A 21813-nucleotide genomic window follows, 5' to 3' on the forward strand; every position below is an offset into this window, starting at 1 on the left:
GGGTAAGACAGTGAGGTGTGTGTGTGTGTGTGGGGGGGGGGGGGGGGGCGGATGAGAAGGCGAGGGTGAAGGGCTCTCCCAGAGGAAATTCAGTGCCTTTCAATATTTTGCCCTACAGGCATCCCACTGTTTCAGAGTCCTGCTTTACTACCTGAAACAGAAGGCTGCACATATTACACACACACAACACACCCAACAAAAACACACCTTTAAGGGTCATTAAAAAACTCAAAATGAACATTAAAATCCATCCAAGCATATGGTGAAAACAGGAGAACTCCTTCCCCATAATAGGAATGTTAATGGTTGTGAATGAAGTGATTTCATTGGTTAAAAGATCTCTTAGCATTAATGATGTCATCACCCTTTTCTTTCAGGAATGCTGTTGACGGAAACAAGAAGTTGTTCGCCATCTATGACACGAGGTAGGAATTGTCACACACACACACACACACACACACACACACACACACACACACACACACACACACACACACACACACACACACACACACACACACACACACACACACACACACACACACACACACACACACACACACACACACACACACACACACACACACACACACACACACACACACACACACACACACCTATTATTTATTAATGAGCTTCTCCAACTGTGTGCTTAATTATCCACGGAGTGTCTCGCGACTTCAATATCTCTCAGCCTGAATAATCAATGCTAGAGCCCTACATTTTTGATGAGGGAAAAGGGGGGCCCTTATAGAAGATAAACTAGAGGATCAATCATCAGCATCGATCAAGAGGTTGATAAACACAGCCTGTCCCTCCTCGATGTGGTTCGGGTCCCGCCATTTTTATAGGAAACTGGGGAAGGGGATTGGCGTAGATGGAGTGAAGAGCACTGTAAAAAATGTCCGTCTTAACAAGCCAATTTAAAGTGATATTGAGTCCTTAAATGGATTACTCTGTGAGTAAAACGGACTGGTTTGAACTCGTTTCTCATTATTATTTTGCCTGGTTCAGTCATGTTTCATCCTGAAAATATAATAAAGCGAAGTAGGAGAGGTGAAATTAATTTAGAAAACATTTAATTAGTCATAAAATGAGATATTGGGTCCTGGATGAAAGTGAAATCATTTAACTTATGAAGAGAACAATATATTTATGGGGCACTATATCAATTATGATGGGGATCACCACTTAACCTGTAAAACAGTTGCATAATATTCTCTTTAACTTTTAAAATATCAGAAAATACCTCTAAAATGTCCCTGGAAATAGTCTAATATTCAGTTTTTAAAATATGCTAATGAATTGCATTATGGGAATTGTAGTATCCAGTGTTTTTGGAGATTGCTGCATATTTTCCTAGAATATTTTGCCTCAAGCTGCTTTGATTTGTGTCTCTTATGAATCCTACGACTTAATGTAAGTGTTAACAAACCAGTGACCCTCTAAACATCCACATCCAATCAAAATGCAAGACCTAAAATAGACAGAGGACCGATTGGCCAACTAATTTTAAAAAAAAAAGATATTTTCAGAGCAGTCCATGGGTTGGAATGTATTTTATTTGCATTACATGAACAGGAAACTGAGTTTTGGGATGTAAAAAAAAAAGGACTTAAAATTAGCTACTGGTGGGTATTTTTTACAGTGTGTAAGTGTTGGGCTTCGTCTCACATTTGAACAAGCCGAGTGCCTTCACCGCCACCAGCAGCAGCTCCCTGTGCAGCCTCCTCATCAATATGCGCTTCAGATCCTGAATGTAGAGCCGCTTCTTCTTCTTCTGCACAGTCACACACGGCAAAGGCAAACCGGAGCCAGTGTTTGAAGCCGGGGATGTCTGCGAATATTTCACATCTGACTCCATCCACTGCCAGCTGCTGACTTTTAGCCCTCTTCTCAGTCGACTTTCTCCTGTCGGGGCAATCAATGGATTTACTCTGATTTTTTGAAAGAGCGTCCGGAACCGTCTCGACTGTTGCTGCTGCTGTTGTTGTGGTTGTAAACAACGCGGAAAAGCTCAACAAAAAAAAGGGGTGATGTTTCCTTTGCACAGGGTGCGTCAATTTCGCGTCTTTTCCGCACTGGTTGTCGGTTCGATTGTTTGTTGCGCGAAAAGGTGAGTGCTTTTGTCATTCTGTGTGAAGTCAAGGTTATTGCCCGGATTGATTGACAACCGGAGCCAAGGTGATGTCCCCCCTTCTTTTTTCTGCTCCCCTTGCAGCGTCAATGAACCGGGAAACATGTCTTTCGTGAAGGAGACGGTGGATAAACTACTGAAGGGTTATGATATCCGACTGAGGCCGGACTTTGGAGGTATGTGCCATGTTTACCTCCCCCTAATCCCCCCTGTGCTTTATTTTTGGCGCCATTCACAGTGTTGTGGTCAGGTGTAAAGGGCCTTTACATATTGTGCTGTTTAACCTCTTGCAGGGGCCCCTGTAGCAGTCGGGATGAGCATAGACGTGGCCAGCATAGACATGGTGTCAGAAGTCAACATGGTGAGTGCATCTTCACTGTTTCTCTGTGTTTACTCAACCGCATAATGTATGCAGTCCTGCTGCCTCTGTACATTGGCACTCACAGTGCGGATGTAAATCCAGTTTTTTTTCTCCTCCCGAGCCATTATGTGATGGGCTGGGTTTCCTGTAAGCAGGGAAACATCTTTATCTCACACGCTGCACACTGTGCTACCTTACATACACAGAGCCCGGGTGTAAAAAATAAACATAATGCTGATCCTCAGACAGTAGCTCACTTCAGGAAAGATTAGAGCTGTAACAGGGGTTTGGCAATCAATACAGTCCACATACAAAGCAGGACGCAGAGTGAGGGAAACATGCTCTGGTGATGTTGGACTCTCCACCCGTTAAGTGTTTTCCTTTTTATCCCAGCCGCTTTTATCCAAACCGCTGCTTGTTAAGCTCAGTGTTTCAGGAGCGTCCTCCAGTAAGGCCGCTGAGCAGAGAGCGAGCTGTGATTCTGATTTGCTCATTTGAGAGTTAGATGCAGTTCGGCCTGTGTTGACACATGTCCGCACTGCAGGCGGATGTGTGTTAGAATACCCACAGATAAAGACCAACATTGCATTGGAAAGGAGACACACTGCCTGGCTCTATTGGCCACGTTTTCAGGATAGATTTTGAGCCCATTGAATTACGAAGTGAAAACATGTTTAGTTATTGATTTCGATGCAAGCTCTAAACCCTAGATCAACACCTCTGCTCAGACATGTTTCATGTGCCTGGGTGTAACCATTATGACTTTTATTAGGAACACAGTTGACAGCTGACAAAATAAAATAGTCAAACTGAGGTCAGTCAGGGCTGTTTACACTCAACCCCATCTGATTGTGAGCATCATTTCACATTAAGCCCTTTCCTTATTGACCAGGAGGAAAAAGGCTAGCTTTTTACTGCACCATAATGCTGGAAAATGATCACTATTTATCTGTGGGAGGTGTGTGTGTGTGTGTGTGTGTGTGTGTGTGTGTGTGTGTGTGTGTGTGTGTGTGTGTGTGTGTGTGTGTGTGTGTGTGTGTGTGTGTGTGTGTGTGTGTGTGTGTGTGTGTGTGGGCGGGTGTTGATCAATAGTAATGGCTCAATGGTTTCTTCACCAGGTGACTCCTTGAATTGACTTTCCAGCACTTAAGAGTGGGAATCACGAGCTCCCTGACCTTTGGCATTTCAAAACATGCCCAAAGCAACTCCTAAAAATGACACTTCTGGATACACCAATCATTTATATGACCAACATTTACACTGAGTGAAAACCTAGTCATTGTTCAAGGCCATAACAGCAATATTACCAATTCTCAAAGACTCAACTGTATGGATTTGATGCCTAAATATTTAAGAGGAGCAATTTCTACACATTATCTTGCATTTTCACACTTTTCTGACATTTATAACGGTGTATTTGTTACTTTTTCTATTGTTCTTCTTGTTATAAGTCGATCTTTATCCTTCCCTGTGACCCTTGATCTTCATATTTCAAAGCATCTATGTACAAGTCAGTTATATATTAGGTATTTTTCCAAGAGTTCAGTTGCTGACGTTAGCTAGCAAGCCAATTATGCAAGTGAAGGGAAGGAATCAGACAGCTGAGATCACACTTAAATAGATAATTAATTGGGTGCGTTTCTCATTGCCACCATTGCACCGAGGGACTGCATACGTGTGCATCGGTGCATCTGTGCCTGTTAGATGAACAGCTGGCTGGGATCCAGTGTTGAAGTCAAAACAAGACTGGTCAAGCTGCTTGTAATTTTTCACACCAGCATTTGACATTTGGTGGACGCTTTTCATCCGACGCCGGGACCGTCTGCGGCTTTGGCGTGAGGGAGTTCTCCAGTGGGACAGGGATAACGAGTGCTTTTGTCCTGACAGTGACATGGTTTATCCGACACAAAACAGCAACGCCTGGATGAATTCTGCTCCCTCTTTTTCTTCCTTTTTGTCAGGCTCTATCTTGCATTCATTTCAATAAAACTCCAGCTACTAAATCCACTCCAGCAGCCTAGTGGAATGACCCGCATGCATTAATGGGCAACTTGTTATAAAAGTTGACTTGTACTTCTGCTTGCTGTGCTAAAATGAAGCCTGGATCCAACAACTGTGTATTCTACAAGAAGCACAGATTTGCAAAACAATACTGGCAAACATTTTAAGGCGTGATTTCAGATACAAAAGAGAAAATACTGGAGCACAAGCGAGCAGAGAGCCTCAGGTTTCTGCTGTTTGTGCGGTACGGTTCTGCAGCTTTAGCGTGGGTATGTGAGATGCAAAAGCTTCTCACAGAGTTGTTTAGAAAAGGGTAATGTTCCAGGGAGGTAGTGAGTTATAAGGTTTAGGTTATAGATCATGAAGTTGCAGATGAATTAGTGCACTGGGTTAAGGTTAGTCATCGATATCAGTGATCACGGTTGAGGGGGGAGAAATGATTGTGGGTCAATATAATCTTCTCTCAGGTATTTAAAAGGGGATATATGTGTGCATTCAGGCATGTGAAATGTATATTAGAGAGAAGAGGGATTGATCCGTGCAAAATAGATGTATATATGTTCTCAGATGCTTAGTCCGTGAAGGTCAAAGTTATATTTGGACCAAAACTTAGTAGTATTCAATCACTAAAGCGTATTTACTCATATGCAGTAGTTTACCCAAACACATATAAAGAGACTTGATGTACAAAATCACCCTTTAACACAACGATTCAATTAACTGCCGTACAGTGCCTTTATCCTGATACTGAGGTGTATACTCACACTGTGTACTCCCCTGATCCCTATACTGTACATACCTCCACTTTTATTTGATGTGCAGTGGGAGTAGGTTTTCATCAACCCGAGGCAGAATCGAAGATGGTCTTTGTGCCGCCCTGGGAATTTGACTGGAGACAACACTCGGGCAATCAATGCATCAACAGACCTGACCTATAAAAAAAAAAAGAAGCATAAGATGTTAAGATTTATTGAAGGACTGAAAAGAGCAGAGGAAGCGAGGGGCTTGAAGATGTGAGAAATCCAGGGAAAAGGCAGAGAGAGGAGGTGGGAGCTGACAGAAAAAAAAAGATCGCAAGACGGCGACTGAATATTGCATCTGACGTGTCAGAAACGCACCTGGCAGGGCAGGTCGGCTAACTCTGAGCTGGGAGCTCCTGCACAGGCAGATGCTAAAGTCTGAGAAAGACGCACTAATTACCTCTGAGGTTTGTTTGTGGTGTGCCGGGGGCCTCCGCTGATGAGAAACACATACTAGGACAAGATCAGAGCGAAGCAAAATACATGTGTGTGCTAAGGCAGTGCTTACTTAGAAACTAGCTGGACACTTATTGATTCACGCAGACAAATCACAGTCTTTCGGTGGTGGACTAAGGTTTTGGAGGTGGGAATGGTTATTTCAACTGCAGCATAGCATGCAATTACAATGTTTTAACTACTCCAATTAGGAATATTTAAAAATCGTGTGTAGGTGTGCTTTCACTATCAAAGACCTGGTGCCGAAATGGTGGTCTTTATCCCAGCCCATTAGCCGTGCCTGGTGAAAGTCATCATCATTTCTGAGAAATTAAATCACAGGGAAATGGTCAGTGTTTGAAAGTGTGTGTGTGTGTGTGTGTGTGTGTGTGTGTGTGTGTGTGTGTGTGTGTGTGTAGTTGCAATAGCAGGCTGAACAAGCTAGTCATCCATACACCCACTGCTGCGTGTGGGTGTCAAAAAGAAGAGAAAAAATCTGTCATTATGGAGAGGTGAAAAGATCTCTCTCTCCATCTCTGCTTCTCCAAATGTTCCCGCTGCCGGCTTTGTGTTAAGGTGTGCACGACAATTTCCATAAAGTACCTTCATCACGCTCTTATAATAAACCTGTGATTCCTGCAGAAGTGCTAAAGGTGACACAGCCTGGTCTCACACAGGTATTCGGTGTTGAATAAATACTGCCATCAGATGTTGCCTTTGCACAAACGGTGTCGCCCTAATTATGATATATGGGGCTTCCAGCTATGGGAAAGAAAGCATATTTTCCCTGCGAGCTGCGAGTGTGGCTTAATATACTCTCAAGTCTTTTATCCGGCATCCGGCTTCCTGCCTGATGGAATGTAATTGGCCTCAGGAGAGAGCAGCGCTGTAGGGTGAAGTGATGCTCGCTGAGATTTGGAGTAAGCGGAGCGGCCACTTCCTGGTTGAAGTGCCAACTAGCCATAGGACGCGTGAACCGAAGCTGCTTCGCTCACCCCACAGTCCCATCTCGATCCTCAGCTCTCGCTCTGAGCCGCGCGTATACCTTTAAGACTGTCTCGGTCTGGGGGAATCAAAGAAATAGACAGGCGCTGGTCTCATTTTTTCCTCTCAGTGCCACTCAAGCAGTCGTCATGTTGAGGCAGATAAAAAGCGGCAGGTGAGCTATGAACTGGATTTATGGTTATTGGAGAAAGGTCATCAGTCAACATTGTAATGGATGGGGCAGATATATGAGCTTTGAGAAGGAGAGTAAAGACCCCTGCAGCCATAAAGCAAAGAAACCCTTTGGTTTTTGAAGCTGATATGGATACAGATACCCGTTTTAGAGCAGAAGAAGAACTTATATGCAGTTTTTTTTTGCACAAAATTGGCGATAGACTTCTTTCCCTTTGCCTACGAATGAGTTTTTATTCTGGCGTATATTCTTTATCTCTTCTAAACTATCACACTAGAGATTGTTGAGACTAGATTGTTGGAAAAGTGGAAAGGCTGACAGGGTGAAATGACCCCTCTTATTAATGGAGCTGTGTGGCTTAAACACAACATATTAACAGCATGTCTTCTACATTGATACACCATAATACGTGCTTTACTCCTCCTTGGTTACTGCCGTTCAGATCAGAGCTAAAGCCAACAAACACCGTGAGTTTAGAGTCATTTGTTTTGATAATGAGCGCAGATTGTAACCTTTCCCTCTAAATACAATATCCCGATGTTAGTGGGTTTTACGTCCAGTGGGAAACAGTCTTTAGAGTTAAAGGTCAGGAGAAATCAATCCTCCTTTTCTTATATTGACCATTGCATTATTAGTGAGTCAAGAGGAGTGAGTAGTAGGGAGTTGGTTGGCATGAATGTACACACATGGTTAATATAACAGGTTTCCCACGTTTCTTTGTCTGTTTCTTGCTTTAGAGAGACATATCCGACTCCGGCACATAAACTACGCTTGTTTTTTTGAAGGGTTGTGTTGGATGGCACTCGTTCTTTGCCTTCTTCCCACACAAAAGACCTCTGAAACCTGTTTCTCCCCTCGAGCTGTGCCTTCTCTTACTGCATCTGTTGTTCGAGCACATGACACACTTTTGGGACGAGTCAAAAAAAATAGAAAACACATCCTACACTCAGCATTTTCCTCAAGACCAGAAAGATTAAAGCCAACCCAAAAATGCTGCAAACAATGTCCAAAATAGCAGGTTGCGTTAATGAATCCAGATAGTTTTACATAAAAAAGCTTTGAGTAAATGAAAGTAAATCTCCAAGGGGAGGAAATGTGATGTGCTGTAATAAAAACAGATAGTTTACAGTGATGTGTACCGCAGAGCCTTAGGGGCTCCAGGAGAGAGTTTTATTTGTAGATTAACCATTGCTGTCTTTCTCCGCCTGCCTCGCACCTTGAAATGAGGCAATACATCATGAAATACTAGACAGTGAGAGAATTATACTGTATATCGAAGGCACACAGTGTCATTTGAAATCCCAATTCAGTCCCCGTGTTTGCTCTCAATAAGGGACGGGGCTATTTTTATATTCTATAGCAGCAGAAGGATAGGAAGTCGCTGAGGGATTCCCCCGCATTGCGGTGATATACGGCCTCGGGGCCATCCCGAGGGAGGGCTCCGAAATTACATTGAAGTGACTCAAATTGCTTCACTTGGACGTGGGTTCACATGGAGTACACAGTGATTACATATCACATCATCGCTTTTCTCCCCGTGATGTGAAGTTTATCCGCGGGAAAACCGGCGGCCATTTATATTTCATGTTGAGCCGAGCGACTTTGTTACGTGTAATGATGATTTCTTTTGGGGTTTATTAACACGCTCTCTATTCCCTCCCCTATTGTGCGGCGGCCTATGATGATGAACCGGTTGCAGCATATGCCGGGGACAGAGAGCATATGCCATGTGACAAACAACGTTAGCAGGATATTTCCTAGATACTGGTGCTATCAGGACATAGCAGTCAGGATGCTAGCGCTGCAGAGAGAGAGAGGGGAGATTAAATTGAATATGGGTCAGTTCGCAGCCAAAACTCTGCTTATCTGAATTCTCACACACCCTGAATGAAAGTGATAATCCAGTCGGGTTAATTGAATAATTGGGGCTTGCTGGAAATCATCTCCACTGGTCATTATCTGCGCTGAAAACATGTGCTAATAACCGAGCAGCAGGGGCGTGTGTTGGGAATTCATGTGTTGTGGGAGATTGTCAATAATTCATAATCCATAGTCCTAGTTCATAGAAAGAAAATCAGAGCCCACCTTCCTCAAGTTTCAGAGCAGGTACCGCAAAGCGCCTCATCTGAAATTCAATCTGATCGTCTGCATGCAACATTGATGAGGAATCCTTGGCCGAGTGTTTGCACATGGTTAATTTTAATAATTTATGTCCCACTTGTCGTGGGTACTGTAGCTGCCCACCTGCTGACACTGAAGCGAGAGATGGAAATGCATACCTCGAGAGACGGGGGGAGGGGGGGGGGTATGATAGGGGTCGAAACGAAACCGTGTGAAAGAGACATCAGTCATTTGTAGGGGATTGATGGAGGGTTGAGTTACAATGTGATGGAGGAGAGTCTACAGCACCGAGCAAATGTAATTTTCGCCACATGCTGTGATCAATCCACATAATGAGACTGAGACCGATCACACACACACACACACACACACACACACACACACACACTCACACACACACACACACACACACACACACACCACTCCCTGACACCAAATCCTGGATTCATTCTTCAAGAAACGGCATGCTATCAGCGGTCCACTGTCGTAATTCAAAGGCAGAAGATTAACCTATGTAGGAGTTGTTAGTGTTTTTGTCACGGGGCTAATAGATTCATATATCCTGCACTGCTATGAAATCAGACAGAAAGTAGACCCTGTTATATAACAGCTGCAGACTTTGCAAAGCTTGTCCAGAGCTACATTATATGTTATAAAGCTGGGAATAGTGCCCTTCTATTACAAGTAAACCAAAGCTAAATTGGTGGCATGCCCCTTTAAGCCTCCTATAGTTTCACAGAGTTAGTTGCATATTTCTGAGAGACTGTTATCTTTGTTTTTGTACAGGTGTTATTTTAGATAAAGGCCCTCAATTACCAAACTGTCATCATGAGAAGGGTTAAAAGGAAGACATTGGCGGCCACTAATGACCATTTTTATTATAAATCAGTCCATTGATCCTTTCTTTTTGATGTATTGATTACAACATTTAGCTTTTCAAAAAACCAGAAGACAAAATCCAAAGATGTTCAATTTACAATGATATAAAAAGCAGCAAATCCTCACATTTTAGAAGCTGGAAATTGATGTTTTTCTGTATTTTTGATGGATAGAAAGCTGTATTTATCACATGTTTTGAAGATGTGTGCTTAGAAATGACATCATAAAAGGTGATTGCTATCTTAAAACCACATTTTTTAGAATATTTTTGTATTTATTCCCTCATTATTGGCTTTAAACAGCTCCAACCAGCCTGGCTCCACCGTTCTGGACACCACACACACCATGTTTCCACCACTATACGTTCGTGGCTCGGTGCCAAATCTCTTTCCTCCTCATGCTGGGGGACCAATCTGTATCCTGTGCTGACTAAGATTTTCCCTGTGTGCTAACCCATCCTGGAAAACGTGTAGGAAGAATTAGGAATGAATAATTAACGAGCGATTCTAATTTCAGTTTGTTTTTACTTAGAAGTGATTCTAAGCTTCGAGATGATTTCAGTTATGTAATATTTTTGGGGGGTAAAGCCATGCTCATTGCAGGGCTCGCTTTTAATCTTCATTATTATTTTACATTTGATGCGTACCTGAAAACACGCAGCCTCGATGGACATGTGTTAGTGCCAGCTTGGAGCGGGCGGGTTTCATTTCAACGCCACAGCGGGCAGAGGAGAGATCATGGCATGGCCCTGAGAGAGAGAGAGGGAGGGAGGGGGAGACAAAAACAGAAATAGGAGAAAGCTTGGGTAAGTGGATTATGGGATGTGGAAGGAGGGAGGGAGGGGCTCAGTCCTCTATCTCCGCTTCTGCTCTGGTCAAATACTAATAAAACAGTTTCTCTTTTTTAAATGAGTTTTAATTTACACAAGCGTCCAAAATAGATGCTTAATATCCCATCCTTAGCTCACAGCATCCTCATGGCTGGACTTAAGTACGTCTTGCCAATGCTTATTTAGCTTAGGTGCCAGATGGCGAGGGTTTATTACACAGACAGAAACAAATACTACATGTTTGCAAACACGTAAGTGATATAAAAGCCCATTTGTAAAGTTTAAGTTGAGCTCAGCAGTTGGAAGATATTCACAAACAAAGCTTTAATAAACTACAATTTACCTTTCGATATCCAGCCTTTGTATATATTGCATTTGGGGAATGGGGGAAATAACACTTTGTCTTTAAAATTGGGTTAAATCTCAGAGGGAAGTGCGATACATTTTCACTTAAAGCACATATTTCCATTGGGGTCCCTTATGCAGTGAGAATAAAAGTAGCTTGGCTCACAGAAAATGCATCAAAATACAATCAAAGTACCAAAAAGCTATTGGACCACAGTCGTGTACATCTCAGAGTCACAACATACGTTTGGAAAGCTTTTGAATCACTGCGAATACACTGCTGTTGATATATAGTAGGGCACGTTTTCTGTGAAAGCTGCATGAGTCACGCTTGTTGTTGAACGACAGCACATCACTGTTACTGCCTTCATGACGGGGAGGGCAAAGGATCTTGGGAGAGTTTGGCCCCAGCATGTGGACCAGTTGGCTCTCTCTCTGTAAGCAGGCAGGACGCTGGGTCGAGTCGTGTAAATATTAGGCGCTCCAACAGTGGGGAATGGGCAGAGTTAATATTTCAGAGCTGTTCATATTTGACGTCTGCAGCAGCTTGTTTGTGCAAAGAAAAGTGTCTCTATGATTTATTTAACCATCAAACGTGACCTATTGTCTCCTGTGTTTGCTTCTGTAGGACTACACGTTGACCATGTACTTCCAGCAGTACTGGAGGGACAAGCGTCTAGCCTACCTAGGAATCCCCCTCAACCTGACTCTGGATAACAGGGTTGCCGACCAGCTCTGGGTCCCCGACACCTACTTCCTGAACGACAAGAAGTCCTTCGTGCACGGAGTCACCGTCAAAAACAGAATGATCCGTCTGCATCCGGACGGGACCGTTCTCTACGGCCTCAGGTTGGGAAAGATGCAAACAAAGTCTGCAGATATTCTCCATACTGTTTCTGAATTGTCATCAAATCCTAAGAGGGTGCAAAGACCACCACAAACAACGTATTGATTCTAACACTAGGTCTGTGTAGCCAATGCAAAGTGGGCTGGCGAGTCACCCTGACGTTAAACCGTCTTGAAGCCTTGAATTTGGCCAGAAATGATAGAAGATGAGGCTCAACTTACAGCAAACTACAACCGAATGCAGAAAAATACAACTTTAAGGCCACCGAAAGGTCACAATTAACACATATTTACTGCAACCACTGTGAAAGGTGAGGTACGTTGCCTGATCTTACAGTGTGTTCTAATGAAAATAGTCCCCAACAACCACACTCTCTTCTCCTGTTTGAGTAACGTTTGCCCATCTGTTTAAGGAAGCTACTAGGCACTTTTTCAACAAATAAACTGCAGCTAAAGAGGTCTTTGATTCTCCATATGTATGCATCTTGTGCCTCTGTATTCAGACGGGGGACTTTCTGGGCCGTGCAGATGAGCAGCCCCCCCCTGCAACAGGCAGCAGAGTGAAGCTCAGGGTCAAAATGTTCTCAGATGTTTCCCATTGTCGAGTTAACGCTGTGTTTAAAGCCCAATTACGGCAGCGCAGTCGCCCATGCTGAGTACTTCTGCTGCTGGCCGCCGAGCAGCCAGAGGATTATGTGTCGTGCTCAAGGGCACGCCGGCATTTGATTTTTTTTAAAGGCAGGGAGGAAGCAGTCAGAGGAAGTGTGCGCAGGTTAGACGGTGCATTAGTGCAATGTTAAGCTCGCAGCTGTTGTTTGATATTTGTTGCATAAAGCCCTTGTTTTGAATTTCCATTGATCTTCTCGACAGGCAGGTTCAGAAGAGTTACTGTGACCTATGAATATGGATGCATGCTTTGAATTATTAGAGTGCACAGCGAGAAGTGTGTGTGTGTTTGCGCATGCTTGTGTTACAGTCATACAGCCATGCTTGATTATGCAAGTGGAGTTCATAGCACTTAGCCTCGTGGGCTACTTATAGACCTCTCAATGCTTTCAAGAGATCAAAGGCAGAGGCAGATGTGTGACGCGGTGTTTGTGATACGAGCCGTTAAATAATAATGTGTGTCAGGTAAGGCTGAGTAAGGTGCTGAATACTGACTCACATCGTGGTGTTACAGAACGATCTGTAAGTGGGTCAACGTTGGGCATCGTATTGTTAAGAATAATGACAGGACATTTCATGAGAAGGCGTTTCCCGGTGTGTTGTTTTAGTTAATCCATGTGTTTATCTGGGGTTTAATATTTAAGTTTATTCTTAAGTGAAAACTTTTATTTTAGGTTGCTTTTCAAAACATGTTTGCATGCTTTACTTTCTGTCTGAAACGCCTGTTTTAGCGCCTCTCTCTTTAAGACTTCCTCCCAAAAAAGCTGCGGTGATTGGCTTGCATAAAATGTGACACAGGTAGCTTTATATTATAGTAAATATTATACATAGTAAGATATTCTCAAACAAGCTTCCATATGACATAGGAATGGGAGACAAACCCCCTAATTTATCATGATATGTCTCTTAATATTTTACCTCCATAACTGGAGTCCAAAAATATGTTATAATCCCTGATTCAAAGACTTACTGCCTAGTTTAAGCTCTACTAGAAATACATAACAGACAGGCTTCATCCTTTTTAAATACTATAGGAGAACAACAAGCTCAGAGGAGGAAATGCATTGTCACAACAATCACAATTCGTCTGTCGGCGGACCTAATGTGATGTCGTTGTGATTCAAGCTGTATAATAAAATCACCTAATGGGTTTCCACAGCTTCATCTGTACTGCATGCAGACTTCCAGTGGCTAACTGCCAAGCAGCCGGCTTTTAATCAGGGCAGACTTAGCCTAAATTATTTCAAATTTGCATTTCACTTTGCTGCTTATTTTAACTGCTGACTGTCTGCCTTTTGAGCTCAGACATCTGATAAACAAAGAGATACCTCCTGAAGACCCAGTTCAGACGAGCAGGCGCTGAACTCTGCCAAAATCTGTTGCCTTTATGTGATTTTTATTTACACAAGTGTTCACTTAATCACTGGATGCTTGCCTGTGATCCGCAGCATAGTTATGTATACAGGAACACAGTCAGCATTTCACTTTGGAGGCCTTGCCATTATTTCATTTTAAGATGACAGCGCCAATACTCTCCAGTAAAAAGCACAACAATTGAGGAAGCGAGTGTAAATACAACATTTAGTTTCCCTTAAAGACGCTACGACGTGTCCTAATTGTATTCCCACAGTCCCGTATGCTTCCCCGTTAAGCAACATGCTCCTATGTTTTATTTAATAACGTGTAAATCACAAACGGTATGTAACACCTTCTCCCCTGTGTCCTGTTTTTCCAGGATAACCACGACAGCAGCGTGCATGATGGATCTCAGGAGGTATCCGCTGGATGAGCAGAACTGCACTCTGGAGATAGAGAGCTGTGAGTACAGAGACCTGACTCCTGTAGGACTGACACACAGAGTAAAACCAATGCAGCTCCATATGTGAAATGTTAGGGCTTGAGATTGTATGTAGAAGATCGTACATACAAATGATGATTATTAGATACGCAGGGATCCAATTGGCATCCCTACAATTGAATCAAAGCCAGTTCCTGAAATATAATGTAACAATAGAGCTCATGCAAGATCCTCCTTCCGTCTGGTTCTACAGTGAATATCAGCTATTTCTGATATCTTTTTGACATTTACCTAAACTCAAGTGAACCTATTAAAACCGACTCGCTTTCCAAAGCAACGTCTGGTTCTTGGAGAGAACTTCAAACGTGTTTCCTCCCGAGTGACAGCGCAGTTGGAAGATAAGCAACGCTGCATATCTCGCTCTCCAGTGAGGGGTTCGACAGATGGTTACACCTTGGTGTGTGTGTGTGTGTGTGTGTGTGTTTCTTCTCGTGCAGATGGCTACACCACAGACGACATCGAGTTCTACTGGAAGGGAGGCGATACGGCCGTTACGGGGGTGACACGGATCGAATTGCCTCAGTTCTCCATTGTGGATTACAAGCTGGTGTCCAGAAACGTAGTCTTTTCCACAGGTAAATGTTTCAATGCTTCGGCGTGTGCAAACCGAACGTCCGTTGGGAACCACACACACGACAGACTGACGAGTGAATGTTCCATTTTTCAGCATATTGTTCATATCAAGCATTGGCCCATTTTCAAGCTGATTATTTAATCAATTCCTGTAGCAAACAAATCCGTGCCAAAGCTTGATCTGTTGATCTTAAATCCTCAGAGCCAAACTTGTGTTTGTCAGAGCTTCTAATTGGTTTGAAGTGAGGCAATGCGATGCCTTTGAAGTATCCCTCAACAGCAGCTGATGCGGGGATGGTACTTAAACCAAAACATGATGTAAGGGCTGTGATTTACAGAGTAAACTCGGCCCATGTCAGGCGGCCGTTGACCCTGGATGCAATGGTTTGGGTGTCAGGCTGATGCTAATTCAATCAGTCAATACTTTAAAGCACAGGTTTATCTTAAAGGATGTAGGAATCAGGGGGGGTTTATTGGCAGAAATGGAGTAATGTTTATAATTCTCACATGAAAGTAAGAAGTGTGTTTCAGTTAGCTTACAATTAGGGATGGGGTCCTCGTTTAGTGTCGTTAACCGGTGTTGTGAGACACGTCAATCAAGTGTTGTATATATTTTTTATTGGCCTTTTTCCGGAAAGATTTAGGGGCATTTTGTTCGGAGACACAGAAATGCAATTAGTAAGTGAACTCTAAAGACAATATCAGCATTATATTACATGTCATTGATTTCTTGGGGTTTTATTTGACGTACACTGAGGTCTTAATTGAATCACAGTTTTATGTGTACATTTATTCCCTGTTCAGGACTTTATTGACACTCCCTAACCAACAGCTATATAATCTGGTCAGTGGACACTCAGTCAGAGAGGCGGTAGTAGCAGGGAAATAAAAGCTGTGTGACATTTATTAATAACATCGTTTGTCACAGAAGTTATGCTCGTGAGGAGAAGCCACACCCAGGCAGAAAAAGACATGAAGAGAAAGTCATTCTTTTGTTTCCTTTTTGGGTATTTTTAACATTTCCTTTGAGGCTACACGGTATTTTTGCCTCTCAGTCTTCCTTTAATATCTCCTCTCTCGCCCTCGCGCTCACTGTGTGTGTGTCTTTGTTATCTCTGACGTGCTGCACTGCATTAACAATCAACCCTGGCTGTGTATGTGTGAATCTCATGTGCCGGGAGGAGAGCGCTCTACTTGTTTATGAGACGTGGCATGTCCCCTGTGGGTGGCGACAATTAAACTTTAGAGTCCAGTGGTCTGCTGCCGTTGCTCTTGGCAGGAAGTGTGAAGCACATCAAAGCTTCCCAGCAGGGCTGGCTAATGACCAGGTTCCCTCCATCACATGTGGCACTAGCCAGCCTTTAATGCCCATTTTCCTCTCTTCCATCCCTGCTTTCTGTCCACTCTTTTCCTTCCTTTACCTCCATTAGTGTACGTTGTGTACGAGGTGTGGTTAAATTCCAATTACCCAGCTCTCTGATAGGACTCAGAGCATCATATATTCATGTGCAATGAGGAGCAAAACATCAATTATTCTTATCTAAGCACAAACACAAACGCCGCTGTCTGTGTGTGTGTATATACACTAAGCATGTCCATATGCAAATGCAGCGCTGCTGTGTTAGGTGACATTTACTCGTGTTCTTCTTCACATTACATCCACGTCACGGCTGTCATCACCTGCATTGTGTTCACCCTATCTTTTATCTCTATTAGGATAGCGGGCCATACAGCAGCTTTAATAACGTGTATATTTCATGGTTTCTTTCCGGTGTTTGATGGAAAAGATTGTACGTTTTCCTTCACATGAGGATTAATCGTAACAGCTCTTGAAAATCATTCATTAGAAGCCATGTTATTTGTTATTGCGTCACTTTGCAGTTTTCAATAACAGCGGCAGATTTACCACTAAAAATTCATGGTCATAATTTGCAATTGCTGTGAACATTTTCTCCATAAATCAGAAACACTGTCTCCTGCTAACTCCTTTTAAACAAGAATCTTGTAAAGTGGTAAATTTGCACTTCCTGGTTGTATACATGATATCATATTAAAAGACTACATTTTAGGAAAACACTCAGCAGTGTTACTCACAAGCACAACACTATCTTCGTTAGTCTTACTGAATGCATTAAAAGTCTTCTCAAACATGATTGGTCCGTACTGCTCGGACTACAAATGAACTACAACTGTAAGACAAAGATGCTTTCCATCCCCAAATCTTGTCACGTTGCCTTTCGATGTTTCATTAAAAACTATACAACCATTGACTGCTCCACCCCGTGCCATGAGGGTGACAAAAGAGACCAAAAGGACTTACTGTTGTCCTGTCATTACCAACTCAACTTTCATATATTCATCCCCTCTTCCTCCTCCTCGGCCTCACACATGCTGTTCCTCCCACTCGCGGATGTTGTTCGGTGTAGCAGTTACAGCCCGTACAGATCTACACCCACGCGCTAGTGAACCTCAGCCTCCTTTTTTTTTCTTAAACCACTTCTGCATGTGCGAAGACACACTCTGCTCCCAGTTATAGGGCTGCAGGAGCTGCCATTAAGGAGGCATCACAAGAGGTGAATGGGATATTTTAAGAGCTGTGACAGTGTGTTCAAGTGTGAGTTTGATCACGGCTGCAAGAATGTTAATCACAAGCCAAACAGAGGAGGATCGCCTCGTGTGATAAATGAAGCTAATTTGTTAATGTTGGTCTAAATATGGAGAAACAAATCATTAGGTATTGGATGAATTAATGAGATATACTTCATTAAGTGGGATTTTGTTATTTTTTTAAGGACGATTTAAGAGCTAATTTGCATTATTGAACAATAACAAGACAGGTACCACTTAATTTATACCTTTAAGAGGGTCTTAATTCATAAGGTGAAAGGGTCCCTGATCTGGGGTAAATAAAGGGACATAATAGATGGGGTGGTTGTTGTCTTGGCCCCTTTAAAAGCCCTTTAACCATGCAGATAATTCTTTGATCTCTAAGTGCCTTTGTACCTCTGAAAGACAGCGACAGTTGCTGTTTTGTGCGCCCGTCTCCCTCTGAGCCATTAATATGTTTGTTTTACCTTGATTCTATTCCTGGGGCTGTCTTTGATCGGCCATCTCGACTCGGTTTACTCCACACAAACTCAAGCTGCTGTTTAGAAGACGTTCAGTATTCTGATTCGTTTGTTTTACCTTTCCTCTGAGGAGGATGGGAAGGTTTGTGCATTGGACGTATTGTTATTCTACGTGATGATGCTTTATGGAAAATACGGGACTCCACTTTTATTTTAAATCTTTAGGAATTATCAAAGGACTATATTTTCTTAAAAATGGCACGAAAAAATTAAGAGGATTACAATGAAATAAATAAATACAGAGGCAAAAAACAGGTCTTTTCAATAGCAGTTGTCATATCTTTAAATTGTAAGGCGTTTCAAGATCCAATTTGTGCAGCACCACTTATTTGCACAAAATGAATAAAGACTATATGATAAATTCCCTGCCATTAAGGGCTTTATAAATACATAAAAACAATGCCTGTCGCGCAGTACTGTTATACAAGATGCAAAGAGGGGTGATATAACTGTCAGCGATGATAAATCCTGCATCTTCAATCTTATTACAATCCATCCTTAGGGAAACATGAATGTGCGTACCATGTTTCATGTTCAATAATTGTCGAGACGCTTCACAAATGTCAATCATGGTGGCATTAGAGGCAGCCTTATCACGCTTTACTACTGCGACAATATGAAGGTGCACGACACAATGAACAGGATTCCCATTTGGACCCATTGAGTGTCAGATAAGAACACTTGATGAGCAGCCTGGCCCCTTTAAAATACCATGTTGGGATTTTATTGCAGACTGTGTGTTGACTCTCTCTATGCAACTCCTCACACGCAGTCGATTGGACACGCGCTCGCCACAAGTAGCTTTCTGCTGAAAGCCACGGATTGGAAATGACACTGTAATGGCCCCCAGTTCTCCTCCAGTGTGAGGGGGAAAACGGCTAAGAATAGTGGGAGTAACGAGCCGTAGATTGAATCCATAAAGAACCGTATGCTGGGAGATTTATGAGAAATCATGCATTGCACTTACATCCAAGCACAGGCACTACAGTGTTTATGTTCCAGGTCATGGAGGAGCAATGACAGAAATGCTCCGTCATGGCACATCGGGCTGTGGAATATTGTTTCCTCTGACTTATGAAGCATCCGAGGCGCTCCTACACGCATTTAGAAAGCTATTATTCCCGCCGTAATGCTGAATCATCCCATGAATTATTTAGGGAGCGGGATGCGATGTGCAGATGTGATACATCAAAATGTGCTGACATCTTTATCACCGTCTTAAATATTGTGTCACATCGTAGCGAAACAGGGTTACGGTTGTGTGTGTGTGTGTGTGTGTGTGTGTGTGTGTGTGTGAGAGAGAAGAGGATTCTTGTTACCATGGCAATAAATCCAGCCCATGCTGTCGGAGGTTGTCATGGAAACAGAAACAAAACACAAGGTGTCCCTGTGTGCTCCTACGAATCAAATAAGTTGAGAGGCTGTTTTTTAAATGAATGAAACCCAATCTGCTTTTGTTTTCAAATTGAATTAAAAACACTAAATATTTCAACTCTTTGATGTTTGTCCGCTCTCTCCTCAGGTGCCTACCCTCGACTGTCCCTGAGCTTCAAGCTGAAGAGGAACATCGGCTACTTCATCCTGCAGACGTACATGCCATCGATCCTGATTACCATCCTCTCCTGGGTCTCCTTCTGGATAAACTATGACGCTTCAGCAGCCAGAGTGGCTCTAGGTAAGAAGCAGAGGCAGCGAAGGAGGAACTACATATACTATATTCTAATATTATGTGGGATAAAACATAGTAAAAAAGGCCCCTGTTGTCTTTGGAAATGTACCTTTAAGTTTTAAAATATATAAATATTTAAGCCATAAAACGCAACTTGGACTGGTGCATTATCAAAATCACACTCAAAAATTGAGCATTCCCTTTAATAAAACAACAGCTATATCATCCAAATAATCACAATAAGGTATATTTTCCCATCCTGCAGCTCTCGAATGCTGCACCAGGAACGTAAACACAGTTTGGTACATCGTGGCTTTCCGTAGGGCACAAGATGAATTTCACACCCTTCGTCTGAGAGCGAACTGGGTCATACTTCTGCTGTTGCTGTGGTCACTGAAAGGCCTGCAGGAGCTATAAATACATCTAATGAGCATAATTTCACTTCTGACTGAGGAGTGCATGTGGGGGTGCAGAGGCCCACGCACTGTGGGGCTCCTGTGAGCGGTAAACAGAGAGGGAAGCAGCAGGTCGCGGTGTGTAATCATTGTGATTCCTCTCGGGGAGTCGCAGCACCGTTCTGCCTTTGTTGAATATTGAAGCTGGTGGATGACACATGGGGAATCAGGCAGGGACAATATGTAATACGAACGTTAAAGATGCAATTTCTACTTCACAACAGTCGTAATTTGACACATTTTCCAATTGACCGTTCGCTTAACGCCTCACCTGAACAGCAATCACAGCTTAGCAACAGTAACTAGGACTTCACCACCTACTGCTTCGTCTTCTCCTCGCCTTTCCAGAAGCAAAAACACAACAACAAAAGTCCAAAGAATGGATTAAACTGTGTTTTCTGCTCTAATGCAGGCTTACTACCCCAAACAGAGTGTTACTGCCAAAGCAAAAGTTGCATTAAAGAACCGCATCCAGTGTACTCATTGCTAAGCCTTCATCCATCCACAGCTGGGGGCAGTGGTTTCGACCAACACACACACAGCTAACATTAGCCCAATTAGCTAGCCAGCTGCAGCTGATGAAATCTGCCAGCAACAGTGGTTATTTCAGCTTGCAAAATCGACCGTCACCAGCTAGAAATGATATGCTTTTCTCACCTCTCTCTGGAAACAAAGCACCACTGTTACACATATTATTACAGGAGAGTGGGTATAATCATCTCAAGGTTGTACCCCTGCCTCTTTGCTAACAGCTAACCAATAACTAGTTGTATTTAGTTGTGTGTAACTCACAAGCAACTTGGCAGCTTTAGATGTCCAAAGAAAACTGATTAATTGAACATTTGATGGCCAGAGTAAAAGCGGCCCAATAATTGCCTTTAATACAAACCAGGCAAATTAAGTGAAGCCCAGGGGGGAGACTCAAAGCCCCCTGTGTGTCAGTTGGTTTGTGGTCATTTTAATATGGGCATAAAATGACGCTGCCATGTCTGTGTGTGGACATGCTTTAGACTGGGGGGCCAATAGGAGCCCAGCAGCCCCGGCGGCCTCCTAACAGTTCAATCTGGCCATGCCAATTGATTGGAGTCATCTTTATATGGACGGGTAATGGAACTGTAATGACCTTAACACATCCTAATGCGTTTTGGAAACCAGGCTGTGATCCATTGCCTGTTATATCCAGCTTCTTAGAGACTGCAATCCGGAGGTCACTTTTTTTTTTCTTCCAGTTTGACATCAACCGTTATTTGCCTGCTTAAGGCATGCATGCAATATCCGGTTATTACCTTGGAGTGAATCTGCTGTGTGTGTGTGTGTGTGTGTGTGTGTGTGTGTGTGTGTGTGTGTGTGTGTGTGTGTGTGTGTGTGTGTGTGTGTGTGTGTGTGTGTGTGTGTGTGTGTGTGTGTGTGTGTGTGTGTGTGGTTATGTGTGAACTCCTGCTGGCTGCAATATCCGGTGTGTGTAAGCTTCCTCAGCTGAGGGGCAACCGGAGGTCCATTCACTTCTCCTGATGGATCATTACAAGCTTTCAG

At 43.0% G+C, this 21813-nt stretch overlaps 1 protein-coding gene and 1 long non-coding RNA gene across 5 annotated transcripts in view; one reads left to right on the forward strand and one right to left on the reverse strand.

Moving 5' to 3' along the window:
- LOC134860787 (gamma-aminobutyric acid receptor subunit beta-3-like) overlaps positions 1–21813 on the forward strand; it is a 50598-nt gene that overhangs the window by 20613 nt on the left and 8172 nt on the right. For 2 of the 4 annotated variants that reach the window (XM_063877593.1, XM_063877594.1), the window contains exons 2-8: positions 378–425; positions 2222–2313; positions 2431–2498; positions 11714–11934; positions 14333–14415; positions 14893–15030; positions 19679–19831. In XM_063877593.1, coding sequence (XP_063733663.1) covers positions 378–425; positions 2222–2313; positions 2431–2498; positions 11714–11934; positions 14333–14415; positions 14893–15030; positions 19679–19831 — 803 coding nt within the window. Of the gene's footprint in view, positions 1–377; positions 426–1698; positions 2117–2221; positions 2314–2430; positions 2499–11713; positions 11935–14332; positions 14416–14892; positions 15031–19678; positions 19832–21813 lie in introns of those variants that run through there. The other 2 variants (XM_063877595.1, XM_063877596.1) reach the window with 1 other exon arrangement.
- Positions 5298–21813, reverse strand: part of LOC134860790 (uncharacterized) — a 43855-nt gene continuing 27339 nt past the window's right edge. The window contains exons 4-5 of the long non-coding RNA XR_010165316.1: positions 10558–10659; positions 5298–5431 (exon numbers count right to left, since the gene is read on the reverse strand). This is a non-coding gene — a long non-coding RNA (uncharacterized LOC134860790). The remainder of the gene's footprint in view (positions 5432–10557; positions 10660–21813) is intronic.

This window comes from Eleginops maclovinus, chromosome 24, assembly GCF_036324505.1.
Source record: "Eleginops maclovinus isolate JMC-PN-2008 ecotype Puerto Natales chromosome 24, JC_Emac_rtc_rv5, whole genome shotgun sequence".
Lineage (NCBI taxonomy): Eukaryota > Metazoa > Chordata > Actinopteri > Perciformes > Eleginopidae > Eleginops > Eleginops maclovinus.